The sequence below is a fragment of the Mercurialis annua genome, linkage group LG1-X, assembly GCF_937616625.2.
Source record: "Mercurialis annua linkage group LG1-X, ddMerAnnu1.2, whole genome shotgun sequence".
Classification (NCBI taxonomy): Eukaryota; Viridiplantae; Streptophyta; class Magnoliopsida; order Malpighiales; family Euphorbiaceae; genus Mercurialis; species Mercurialis annua.
In genome coordinates this window covers 8316994-8331333 of record NC_065570.1, presented here as the reverse complement: position 1 = coordinate 8331333, position 14340 = coordinate 8316994, and the positions used below count along the sequence as shown (strand labels likewise).

At 31.9% G+C, this 14340-nt stretch overlaps 2 protein-coding genes and 1 long non-coding RNA gene across 3 annotated transcripts; all 3 read right to left on the bottom strand.

The window, feature by feature from the left end:
- Positions 1–226: 226 nt before the first annotated feature.
- On the bottom strand, positions 227–1520 carry LOC126665244 (uncharacterized). Its single transcript, XR_007637570.1, has 2 exons — positions 1110–1520; positions 227–811 (listed from the first exon to the last, which is right to left on the bottom strand). It is a non-coding gene; the product is annotated as an uncharacterized LOC126665244 (long non-coding RNA).
- Positions 1521–4156: 2636 nt separating this feature from the next.
- Positions 4157–11298, bottom strand: LOC126655407 (uncharacterized). The gene is made up of 8 exons (XM_050349619.2): positions 11074–11298; positions 9610–9784; positions 9034–9496; positions 8591–8916; positions 7650–8497; positions 7460–7552; positions 4311–6675; positions 4157–4217 (listed from the first exon to the last, which is right to left on the bottom strand). The coding sequence occupies exons 1-7, from the start codon at positions 11296–11298 to the stop codon at positions 4645–4647; spliced, it is 4161 nt and encodes a 1386-aa protein (XP_050205576.2). The 3' UTR covers positions 4157–4217; positions 4311–4644.
- A 575-nt stretch (positions 11299–11873) lies between these two features.
- LOC126655334 (uncharacterized) lies at positions 11874–12921 on the bottom strand. The gene is made up of 5 exons (XM_050349504.2): positions 12823–12921; positions 12580–12743; positions 12368–12488; positions 12108–12299; positions 11874–11924 (listed from the first exon to the last, which is right to left on the bottom strand). Exons 1-5 carry the CDS (start codon positions 12919–12921, stop codon positions 11874–11876), a joined length of 627 nt encoding a protein of 208 aa, XP_050205461.2.
- Positions 12922–14340: the final 1419 nt, after the last annotated feature.

The window sequence follows — 14340 nt, the reverse complement described above, 5'->3', positions numbered from 1 at the left end:
TTTTATAATTTTCTAATATGTATAAAAAATTGAAATTTCAAAAATAATTCAGATACGTCTAAAAAATAAGTCGTATGCATTTTAAAAACTTTCAGATACATTTAAAAAATAACACCGATACGTCTCAAATACAGCTCCGCTACATTCTTCGAAATAAAATAAATAATCTAAACTTCTTATAATATATATTGATAAAACTATTAAACTACAAAACAAAACAAAAACATAAAAGAAAAATCAATAAAAAAAATATATTAATAAACATCATAGGATGACACGTTTCAGATACATCTAACAAATATCACATAATACATAGAAAAATACAACAATGATACATTTTAGATACACATTTAACCAAACATCATTAGCAATACAACTAGTAGAAGATGAATCATATATTTGCATCACTAGCAAAGCTTTTATTTATAAGCTCATTATTTAGACTCTTTACATGTGCCACAGCAAATGGTTTTACATTATTATTAATCCCTTATAAGATCGGGTATGGACAAAAATGTTGCTTTGTATATACTTGGCCTTCCTAAACATCAGCATGGACATGTTGGTCTTGATCATAGAGCACATAACTATCAATTGGCCCGTGATTCGTTTCCATCCACTCTTTACCGATTCTCTTATCACATTCAACAAACTACCAAGACACTCAATAGCATAACATTGGCTTTCAATTGGCTCCTAACTAGTCATAACATACTGCAAGGATTGCATATGCATAAAAAAAGTTAATCGAAGGATATTCTTTCCTCAGCTGCAGTTAGTGAACCTTCGGGCACGATCCCACATCCATTTTCTGTAACAAAAAACAACAATTATGAATGTACACAATCAGAGCAAAATCTCAAACTATAAAGCTGAAAATATCATTATCCAGTATTAAAACAGCCATAATATACATTGAAACAAGCATTATTCATCTGTTTGCTGTTTATTTAGCACTAGGGTTAACTTCTAAACATCAAGATTAACTTCAGTCACTTAAATCGACTTCAAAATTCGAACTTTTTTTTTTCAAATCTCTAATTTTGATTTTCAATAATAAAGACATCTCAATAATTTATGGCAAACTTTAAAGAGAACTAAATACAAACCTGGATACTAAAGCCGCCGCCTAGAGAAACACTATGAGATTCAGCATAGAGGAAATCGCCGGCGGGAAGTATTACCGAGGGAAGCTTGTATTATCATCTGGCGCTCTTCACAATCAACTTCCGAAGCCAAAGCTGCCAAATCGAATCCAAAAAAGAAAGGACCTTGCAATACTGTATTTGCGTTGTATACTTTTTGTTGGTTTAATGGATCCACCGAACATTTCATCGGAATCAGGTGGTGGTGGTGAGGTAGGATTGAGTGTGCCACGGCTTGTAAAGAAATGGGTAAAAAATGTAATAATTTTGCCAGCTAAGCTATTTAATGTGAAGCCCATGAGATAGAAGAGAAAAGATTACATTACGTTGGTATTTGAGAAAATAATTGCCGTGTTCTTAATTATTCCGTAATTTTCTCAAAAATTGAATGTGACCGGTAATAAATTAGGGATTTTTAGACAAATACCTATCAAACACATATTTATTCTCAAAAATACCTTTTGACCAAAATTAATTAAAATTTACGGATTGACCAATTTTTTTTATAAAAATACTTTTTTCTTTTGCAAAAATACGATTCAGTTTACTAATGGTTTACTAACGGTTTACTAAACATCTGTTTACTGTAAGTTCACTAACAGTTTACTAATGGTCTACTATCAGTTTACTTAACAATCAAATTACTATTTTTTATTTTTAAATTATAAAATGTTAAAATAAATTATTATTTAATCTACTAAAATTACTGGTGTACCAGTAGTAAACCATTAGTTAATCAACAATAAAACCATTACAAATACACAAGTGAAAAGAAAGTTTACTTATTCTAAAAAAAAAAGAATGTTTACATAAAAAATCAATAGCATCATCAAAAAATAATTATAAATAACCAACAGTTAACTTAAACTTTACTAACATTATTACTAAATTTAAAATTATTAGTTTACTATTAGTAAACCATTGGTAAACGAACAACAAAATTAAAATAAATTAATTATAGGTGGCACTACATAGTTGTGAAATATTCAATTTCTCTTCTAACATCTAGTGCAATTTTGATCCTCATTTTGCAAAAGTCTCCTTAAATAATGCAAATCACCCAACTCTTCATAATATTCATCATTTATTCCTAAATGGCACAATACTCATCAATACCAAAAAAACAAACACCGACCATAATAAACTCAAAGCTTCAATTTTTTTATAATCCAAACTTCACTATAAATCATTTTTGCACTAGCAATTTCATGGGAAACCATCCATGCAAAATTATATCTAAGCCACAATTACAGCTTATCAAAGTCTCAATATTTTCCATATATTAAACCACCGAAAAAGCAATTTTTCTCATAATAAAACAAATACTGTTGTTAATATATTATATAAAGGTTTATCAAAAGTTTACTATTAGATTACCAAATAGTTACCGATAAATTTTAATAAAAAAAATACATATAGTTTACTGCAAGTTCACTAACAGTTTACTAAACAACTACTGAATTTATAAAAACTAAAGTAGTTAACAACAAACATTCATAGGTTTAAAAAACAAACCTATACACATACAAAAAATATAAAATAAAATGATCCAAACAATTTACGGTTAACTAACAATTTACTAAAAGATAAGTTGGTTTACTTACGGTTAACTAACAATTGACTAAATTACTAACGGTTTATCATTGGTTTACTATCGGTTCATTTTCGGATTATTAAAAAAAAGATTACTATTAGTAAAATCGGTTATAAATTAAAACTTAAAATTTGTAAAACAAGAACAGAATCCAATAAATTTAATAAGAAAATTAAACTATAGAACAGAGAATAATTTTGGTAAAATAATTATAGCAGACACTAGCTTGAAGTTGTTTCCTAAAAGTGCAGGAGAATATGAAATTGAAGATTATTAATATGAAGATAAACATGTTGAAACAACCCAACCCTCAATTCTAGCATCTTCATCCAATTCTGACTCCAGTTTCAGTGTAACAAACCAAATTGAGACACTTCGCAAGCTGCTTGTTTCCATTTGTGTTTCATACAGACTGAAGGAATTGCATGGTAGGGTCATCTTTTGGGAAAGTCTTCACTGTATGGTCCAAAACAAATAAACGAATTAGACAATGAATCTCACCAATACAAGATACAAACACAATTACACTAACAGCAAAGAAAGAGGCAAACTACACGATTAACCTCCGCTAAACAATAAATTAAAATGTTTCATCGCTCCACATAATAAATAACCACAGTAAAAATAAATGTTTACCAATCCACAAAATGAAGCGCCGGAAGTGTAGAACACATAGGACAGAACACCAAATTCGTCAACCACATGATCCATTAAAGGTGTACTAATTATATCGGGAACAAACCCAGCTAGCGATGCGTCATCGTTTCGAGGATCGATCAGCTCCGAGGGTTTCATCTTTCTCAATATGATTCAAACCCATGGATTCTGAGTATTCTCGAATCGATAAGTTTATAAATTGGAGATGGGGCGATGAGAGGATGATCAATGGCTCCGGTTATTCTTGTCTGTAATTTTTAGTATGAGGGCAGTGATGGAAAGATGGTCGATTCCGGTAGGGAGATAGTCCAATGTGTTTATGATGTTATTTTACTGTAGAAAACAAAAAACAAGACAACAAAAATAAAAAGAAATCAGTTTGAATCGTATTTTAACAAGGAAAGATGTTGGTCTGTATAAGTGAGAATATTTAGGCTTTTGGTGGTGCTGGGCCTAATTTCCTCAATAAATTACACATTTAAAAATACTAGTATCTCCTTACGTGCTACGCACGTGGCTCGTAACGTGACTCGTCAATTTTTTTTTTTAATGTTTAATTTAAAGTGGATAGGGTAGATATAGTGGTATTTGAGATTTTTCTTTTATTATAATCCTGGCATTTTTATTTGGATGTCCTGCTATGTTTATGCTTTTATTTATAGATGGTGATGCAATGAGGAGCTACTGATTTTCCTCGAGAATTTGATGGAAATTTTAAATTGTAATAGTTTAAAAGAATTTACAAAATTTAAATAAACAATATAAAAGCTAATAATTATTAGTTTTATAAGGTACATCTTCTTTATTAGTACACCGGCTCACTGCAAGAATAAAAAAATTGAAAATTAGAATATTAACATTTGCATATTTTAATGTATAAATCAAAGGACGTTTATTTTTTAAGAGAATTTTACCTTTCAGAGTTGAAAACTTCTTTGTAGACCACATTTTTTGTATACGTGTCTTTCTTTTTATTTGGCTTATCCGTCTTGACCAATATTTTAGTGGTCGATGCTGACACTCCTCTTGATAATGCCACATAAAGCTGTCCATGCGAGAATACATCCTGCGGCATGTAAACTCCGACGTTTGGTATGGTTTGTCCTTGTGCCTTGTTGATCGTCATTGCAAAGCATAATCTTATTGGGAATTGCTTTCTTTTGAAGTGAAATGGGTATCCTTCATTTTCTGTCGGCGATAAAGGAATTCTTGGTAATAAAACTTGTTTTCCTCCATGCTGGCCGACCGTTATTTCTGCATGTATAACATTTTTGTCGAACTTTTTGCATACCATTCTTGTCCATTGCACAGACCGTTTGCCGCGTCTAAATTCCTCAGTAGTATTATCGGGCAGTTAATTTTCAGCTCAAGTCTATGTGGTGGAAGACCATTGGGTAGCAGAGTATTTAAGAATTCTTCCTGGTAGTAGTTATTTGTATCATCCACAGCCTGATCATAGCTATTATATATTTGTGTTTCGCCGGGAAATAAGTCTATCATCTTTCGATTCAGGGTGTCAACAAATTCATTCCTTGTGGCCAGTATTGCCCTGTTCATCATGTATTCCGGTGATGATGAATTATCCTTCAGATTAGGAAATACTGCATTAATCAAGGTCGTCTCGCTGTCTTCTTTAGCATTGTATGGTATTATCATCTCATTTGGGAGTCTTATATTATCTTCTTCTGTTGTTGGCTCTTCTCCGTTGCCCACTCTAAGTAAAAATTGACTAAAAGATAAATCCGATCTTGCTCTCATGTTAGTACTTAGTTTGAGTTTTTCCATTTTATTCCAAAGATATGATCTGACAAGGCTTGCAGTAACTGTCTGTTCTCTTGTTCCTTTTGGTACCACGGGTAGCACTTGCCTGAAATCTCCACCAAATACGATGATCTTTCCTCCAAAAGGGTCATTACAGCTCATTATGTCCCTTAGGGTTCGGTCGACTGTTTCAATTGCAAATTTTTTGGCCATCGGCGCCTCATCCCAAATGATTAACTTAGCTCTTCTTAAAAGTTCTGCTTTTCCACTTTGCTTTGATATGCCGCACACCGTTGTCTCTGTTGCATTGAGAGGGATGCTGAAACGGGAATGGGTTGTCCTTCCTCCGGGCATGATTGCAGCTGCTACTCCCGAAGTTGCTGTGGCTAAAGCTATCATACCGCTTGATCTGATCTTCGCTAGTATTGCCTTGTATAAGAATGTTTTTCCAGTTCCTCCAGGCCCATCCACAAAGAATACTCCACTTGTGTTAGATTTGGCTCTATCTAGTATAGTGTTGTATGCATATGTTTGCTCCCTGTTTAGGTTATTTGCCGCATCAATATCTTCAGCTGGTATTTCAACTGCCAATTCTTCTTCTATCTCTCTTATATTTTTTGACCGGTGTTGTGCTTGATTTTCTGGAATTCTTGGCAAATCGTAATTCTGTATATCCTTTCCCATGCTCTGCAAGTGCTTTTGAATGCTATTTATAGTCAATGATATTTGTGTTTCCACCGAATTTTCATGGAGCCGTTTGAAATCTTCACACATGTCTTCAATGTAATCATCCCATAGCTGCCTGACGTCTGTTGGCTCGCAGTATACCAATAAAATTGCAAACAGTCTTCTCAGCTCCGTAGGCATTTGGAAAGCCACCGCCTCGCTCATGCATTCTGATGCACTTTGATCTGATTCGAGCAAATTTCTCTTGATTGCGGACTCTTTGAACGAATTGCATTTGGCGCCATCCACTGTAAGCAGATCTTCAAATGATTTTGGTCCTTTGACGTGGCTTAATAGGAGCCTCATATAATACCTTTCACCTTCAATTGGATTTGCTGCATTTACCCGACCGATGACATTTCCCTTTTTCCTTCTTTCCCACATTTTATACATTTTGTTCCATACATAATGTTGTGGAAATTCTCTGTAGAGCAATCCCTCAGCGTGCTCGTCTTCAGAGCATTTTTTGAAAAACTGCGTCAGCATAGTCTTTGTGGCGTCATCCCAAACAACTAATTTTTCTAGATTTTGATGTTTCCAGTATGAGACCATTTGTTTGTTGGGTAGGTGTAGCTGTAGGTTCACGACCGCTGGATGTATCTCGTTGAGGTCGAACTCGAATATCCTCCACATAGCTTCCTGCGCTGATACCCATCTTGCATCTTGAAATTGCCGTATTTCGTCTATACCTCTGTCGTTGTTATCTTCTGGAGCAATATATACAGCAACCTTATCGTGTCCTTTGTAGATATATTTGTATAGGTATTTCACCGCCTTCATACCTGAACAAATCTGCAATTATTTTATATTATTAAATATTTGAAAATTTAGTTATCGATAATTGTTATATAAAGACAGTATAATTTGAACCCATTTTAATGTTTTAGCCGATCGAAATTGTTTCTATAGAAATTCCTGCAGCCCATTTTTCATAATTATTTATTTCTGCCTTATGCCTTGCCGTCTAGCATGTTCTTTTTGTCTTATTTAGTTATTCTTTTAAGTTTCCATATATTATTAAAATCTATAGTGTACAAATTATTAAATTATAAATGACCATATAACCTGTTATTAAATAGCCAATCAATAATTATTATTAAATGGTTATTCCGCAGCAAAAGTGTGGGATGGCATATTTGCAAATATTATGGTATGTGTCTATGAGTTAACCTAACATGACCTTTTCCTAAGAAAGTTAGAATATCATGTTGACTAATTTGTCCTACCACTCAAATAACCAACTTAATGCTACTTGATAACTCATGCAATATTCTTAATGAGTACTCATAACATTATGAACACCCATTTCTTATTTAGCTCTATTAATTGTAATCAACCAATTGATGAAATGTTACTAAAATAAGCAACATAAATAAATTCCTTCGATTACGGACTAATAGGTTATGTATAGTTTTTAAGTGCACCAAGATAATCAAATTTTACAGAAAATTTTATACCTGAGCCGTGAGCCAAAGTTAAGCTTAAATTTGCCTTTTCGTTTTTAAATTAAAAATTGATATATAGTACTTTCTCTATTTGCATTAAAATTATACTTTTGTAATAGTTTAAAGCGTACCTCTACGTTGACATGGCAGTCGTATCTCGTCAGTAAGTAAGGATTATAAGGCACAACCCATCTGTTGTCTAGCTTCTTATATTTTTTTGTGACCTGTAAAATAGTAAATATGCATCAAATATATTATATCTAAATATACATTTTATTTTATATTTTTATTTTTATTTTTATTTTATTAGTATTACCTCACGTCCGTTGTTTGTTCTTTTGTAGACCGGATATCCATCTTTTCCTTGACTTGTTTTTGAAGAGTAAGTCCTTGGATATTTGAATCTGCATTTTCCTTCATCATACAGGGAGAACTTTTATTTTCCTCTCCGCAAGGTCCGTGCATCATGTGTTTTGCAACCAAAGAATGTAATTCTGGATATTCATATTTATCTGGAATTTCTGCACTGACGAACTTGTCAAATTGGTCTGGACTGGTTATTTTATGACCAGGTTTTAGTATGATCAGCATGTATGCATGCGGCAATCCTCTTTTTTGAAATTCTATGACACGTACGTGGGCCGCTACTCTTCCGAATATTGTCTTTTTATAAAGTTGATCTTTTAAATCTTGTAGCTTTGCTCGGAATACCCTTGAAGTCAAGTCCGGTCTATTTTGTGCAGTTTGATTCAATTGCAGCTCTTCTTTTATTTCTTTCCAGTCTGGATTGCATGTAATCGTTATGAAGAGGTCTGGCTTTCCATATGTTTGTACCAGAGCCATTGCGTCAAGATATCTGCGGCGCATGTCTCGTGGTCCTCCGATGAAGGACGCCGGGAGAATAAGATCTTTTCCCACCTGCATTCCTCTCGTCTCTCCTGATTTTACACAGTCTACAATGCCTTGGTACAATTCACATCGTATTTGAGATTGCTTATTTCGCAAGAAGTCTAGCCTTGTTGATTCTATCTTTATGTACATGTCCACCACAAATTGTTGCATCAGTCTTTGTGTCAATAGTAGTAGAGAATTTCCATTTTCTCTAATTTGACAATTGTAGCAGTAGTACTCCCGACATGATACTTTTTTTGGATTCGGCTTTTTGACACCTAAAAGCAATTAAATTTGAATAGTGTTAATATTTTATTGGAAATTGTGTTAAATTTAAATTGTCATTTTAATAAATTGTTTAGTGTATTTACCTTTGTCCTCTTGCTGTAGAATACCTTCCGTCGAGGTTGCTGTTTGCAAATTAGAACCATCCTCTTCATTGTCTGAGTCGATGTCTGACTCGATGTCGGTGTCGTTTGGTGTATGACGCATCCTTATGTTTTGATGCCATCCACTCTCTCCTTTTGGGCAAAGAATCAGATATGCCAATGGGTCATAACATCCAAAAAAATGCATAACCCTGTAATCTTTTCCTGAATGTGACTGTATTACAATTTCTCTTTTTGAAGGGATGACTGGATTATTTCCTTCCACCCATATACCTGCCACATCATCTTCTGTTGGAGCGTTGTATTGTCTATTTTATGATGAGTTGTTTTTTTTAATCCATATACTAAGATTTTCTATTGATTCGTAATTGTTTATCTTTTTGAAAACTTTAGCATATGGATTGTCTGCTAAAATTGTTCTCAACTTTGACATCACAGACTCGCACAACTTAATGGGTCCTGCTGCACTCAACCTGTGCTGTATTTCGTTAATGCTGTCATAGAAATACAATTGGAAATACCTTGGGGTTTCATCTGTAGGTGTTATCTGAGGTAAGTAATGGTACACTTGTCCTTGGATTCGCACAGTGTAAACCCCATATTTATTTGATGTCAATTCTCTGTCGATGCGTGCTCCAAATGAGGTGAATGCGAAGACGTTATTATAGAGTCTGATATTTTTTTGAAATTCCATAGCGTCTTCTGATTCTGACGTTAGTAGTTCAAATAATTCTTGTGGGGGACGTGTTGTTTGCAGCTTGATCTTTCCACTTTGGCAGCAGAAGCTTGGCGTCTCGTATTCAAATTTCTTTGCTCCGCAATACGTGCATGAAGGTACATTTTTCAGCTCATGTAAAGGCGAGCAAAATGGATGGTGAATAATTTGATCTGTTTAAAAGGTGATTTAAAGTGTTATGCGTCTATACTCATCCAAAACTATGAATAAAAACTTTTAAGTATTTAAATTAGTTTTTCAAATATAATTGAAAAAATAAATTTACCTTCTTCTTGACTGGGTTCTAGGAGAGCTCTACATAACCAATCCACTCGCTGTTTTTTGTTGGTTTCGTTTTGATCTTGATTTTGTTCCATCTTTTTATTTTTTCGCCGCTCCGATCTCCTTTGATTGTCAATTGTTTTTTGATTGTCAGACATGCGATTATAAAGTTTCCGCATCTGTATAAAAACATCATAATAAAACATTAAAACTATAAATCCACAACTGATGTTCCACATTGTAGGTTAAAAAACGACAATAGTTGTTTGTTTTTCTTTAAAAGAGATTAAGAGATGAAGGGCCAAACAATCTAAATGTTTTTTTTTTCGTTTTTAATATTAAAAACAAAACCTAATACTAAATTTTAAAAAAATAACGGACCAGTGTTTACTGGTTTTTTATTAATGGCCAAATTTAAACAATAGTACCTTTGAACTTTCAATTTCAAAACTTTGTATTTCTATAAATATTATCTGGAATTTGTGTCAATAGTGCACTTAGTTTATTTTTAAAATTATAGTAATACTTATAAACTAAAATATAACACTTTAAATCTTTGAAATAGTTAAAGCAGCAGGGAATAAAAGAAACGTATCCCTAAATTGAAAAGCCAAAAATAGTATAAATTATCAAATGAATCCAAAGGAAAGGAGGAAACTAACAGACGACCAAAAAATTATTTAACAAAATCTGTTCAATCAAATTCAAAAGGCATTCAAACTGAAATCCAATTTCCAGTTAAGTAAGCAAAATAGTTAAAAAAAATTATGGTCTCTTTTATATTAATTGTTACTGCTGCTAGAACTAACCCAAATACTACAGCAAAATGAAAAATCCTTCCATAATTTTTTTAGGGAAAAAGGGGGAAAAGATAAATAAAAACATGTATAATATTTAATCCATAAAAGCATTACACAGCACTGAAACACTTAATAATATTAAACCGAACATAAGGACAAAAGAAAGAGTTAAATTTTAGAGGACAAATCCAATAAGATAAATTCAATCATAATTAATTGAAATATAAGAAAGTATGAGTGGTTTTGAAGAGAAGAAAAAGAAAACCTGAATTACTTTCTTATGAATATTATAAAGCTTCAATTTGAACAAATATTAAGAAGAATTTATTTTTTGAATGATGAGAATAAAATCTAAGTTAATAGTCCTTTATATAGAGATACAATGCGATTGGAAAATTAAATTAAAAGTCCTTTTAAGTTATAGATTTTTAATGAAAGAGGTTCTCCTAATATTTTCCTGAAAAGGATGTCCTATATATAGTTGAACTCGTAATCCTTAAAACTAAAGGATTCAAAATGAAGTGAAATTTAAATATTTAAACTCGTAATCCTTAAAATGAAGGATTCAAAATGAAGTGAAAAGGATGTCATACCCATGTCTATCGACTCCCCTAATTTGGAGAGTAGAATATAATCTTATCAGCCTCATCAGGCAATTTAAAGGTGACCCGTTTCTTCGGTTTATCGCTTTTACTTTTTTCGATTGACGAAGAGACATCCATTGAAGAAAAGCTCATAGGATCTTGTTGATCAGCCTCTCTATCAATCATAACTAATCTCTCCAAGGAAAAACTGACATGTTCTGCTTTAGAAAACATTGCAGAAGATGAGGGATGTACCCTTTTGGAGTGTTGCTTGAAGATACAAAGCTCACCACCACTAGAGGTGGCCATGGGCCGGGTCAGCCCGTGAACCGGCCCGGAACCGGCCCGGTTAAACCCGGACCGGAACCGGTCAAACCCGGAACCGGACTAAAACCGGCCCGGAACCGTACAAAGGGCGGTTTCGGGCCGGTTCCAGATTTGTTGAACCGTAACCCGGCGGTTCCGGGTCGGAACCGGCGGTTCAAGGGTCGAACCCGTTAATAAAAAATATATATTATATATTTAAAATATATATTATATCTTTATTATATAATATATTTACTTTTTGCAATAAAATATATGTTATATTTATTTTAGTAAAAGTTTTAGTTAATATTTTAACTTTTTTAAAAAAAATTATTTTCTTGTAATACTATCTCCGTGAGTTATTTTATTGTTAAATTACATTTTTTAGTAATTAAATTTTAATTTTATTTTTAATATTTTTTCTAAACCGTCTTAATCCGGAACCGGAACCGGAACCGTCCGGTTCCGAACCGTCATGGAACCGTCTCTTAGGCGGTTCCGGGCCGGTTCCACTTTTTCTTGAACCGTGACCCGGCGGTTCCGAACCGGAACCGCCGGGTTATGAACCGTGGCCACCTCTAACCACCACTTCTGCAATCTGCCTTAGGAGAGGCTATGAGCCAATAAATCTTATTAAAGACAAAAATTAAACTGAAAAAAAATTCATTAAAACTGAGTAATTATAAATTAAATTCATTACACCGAAAAAAAAATTAAACAAAAATTATGAGCAATTTAATATAAATTACATATAAGCTATTTTAATTTTTTTCGACTTTTATTTTCTTTAAAAGTTTTGGTTGTTCATGTGCCTCTTCATCTCCATCTTCATCTTCAATATTGATTATCTTTTCAACTTTATCAATTTCTTGTATTTCCACAGCGATAAAAGCTCTCAAATGTGTCTTTTCTTTATCATTATTGCTCAATCGAATAAGAAAGTAATATTCCTTTTCTTTCATCTCGGCCAATTTTTTATAGTATTTACAGTCCTCTCTTTTTTCCTACAATTAAAAAAAATTAATTAATAAAAAAGTTAACAATTTGACAATTTTATAATCAATGAAATAACATATACCTTTATCAAATTTTTATATTGGCTCACTGAACATCCTAATAATATTTCACTATTTTCAAATATAGTGATTCGCACTTTATTATCTCCATCGCTCACTCGAAACTTCAACATATACCTAAAAAAAGTATTTGTTTAATCACTTAATATTAATAAATATAAAAACAATGAATAAGCTAAGATTAAAAAAATTTATTTATTTATATTACCTATCAATAAATTTGGCATCATCATTATTACATTTAGAGCACTTATGTTTGTCCTCAATTGCAGTCGGAAAAACCATACTCGTGCATCTTTTACAAGAACTATACCAACCAGATCGTTTATTTTCGATCTCTTCAATTGTTGCTTTGAAATAACATTCAAACCCCTATAATAAATAAATTATACTTATGAGTATTTATTAAATTTAAAATAAAAATAAATAATTTACTTAAATTATAAATCACCTTAAATTCTTTATTCATTGCTTGGTGTAGAGTAACTTCAGGTACTTGTTTATATCTTTTTATATTTGATAAGAAACATGTATCACCATTGTCCAACATCTTGTCATTATAGCTAGAATAATTCTACTATATATTAGTACATTATAATAATTTAATGATAATACAAATATTAAAATTAAAAATTTGAATGATTAACTTACATGTTGCGCAATTCATTCACTTCTAATGTATTTGGATTTACTTGCACCAAACTAATTTTGATCGTCGATAGTTGAATCTCCCCTATTAATGTATAAATAAGCTGAATAAAATAAAATAAATATAGTATAATATACATATATATTTATTAAAAGAATTTTTTCATACCATTATAAATATGAGCTCTGACATTTGATAGAGAAATTGTTGGCTTTTCATCATCATTATTAAATAATTCTTCAATAGTCGCACCTTCATTTTCAGCTAAGTCTTCCCACAAGACAAGAGGTAATTTTTCGAAGCTATATTTAAAGTAAAAATTAATTTTCAGTTATAATAATTATTTTATTTTAAAAAATTAAAAATTCTTACCTTTCGGATACAATTGTAATTTCTCTTTTCATATGACCATTTAATTGGGTAGGATAAGCGGGTTTGACGTGCACTACAACACCTAAAAAATCTATTCAAAAAAAAAATTATAAACATAATATTTATATTTACAAATATATAAGTAATGTAGAAAATTTAAGAAACATACCTAATATATTTTCTTTTTGTGGTTTCTTGGCATATTCTTTCACGTCCTTATAAGATTTAAAATTATATACCACGATTTCTTTAGGTATACTTATGTCATGTTCATTATATGAACTATATGCTGTCAATGTGAGTTCATATTTTTCATGCACATTTAAATAAAAAGGATTGATACTTCCAACTGAACCGTTGCAAATTATGTATGTTTTTCCCACTTCAAAATTAAATCTCTCGATTGTTGTTTCCCACAGTATAGCCATAATTTTAATTCCCTGAATTGAAATTCAAATAAATTAAAATTAAATTCCCAACAATATATATATAAAAAATATAGAGGCTAGATGAGAAGGTGAACAGTTTTGGGAATTAATATGTGAATAGCTTATGTAGGAAGATAAAATAATTTATTAGGAGCATATGATGGTTCGCATGCAGCGTGATTCAATGCTCATCAATAAATTGGTGCCCATGCAATGCATTATAATAATAACCTAATCTGATTATGTTTAAAATATTCCAAAAACCTTGGTTATACGTGGAAGTTAGAATTGTATGCATTTTAATATAGAGCAGATGAATGCTAGATGAGAAGGACAACCACTATCCGATATGCAAACAAACAATAAAATGTATTACCTTCGTATCAATCAAGATTATTTTTCTGGCTTGTTTGTTATTTTTGAATGTTTCAACATCACATATACGAAGAATTAAAAATTTAATGCTCCACTCTATATCACCGACTTCAAGAGAATTAATTGTAGCTGTAAAAAAAATTCA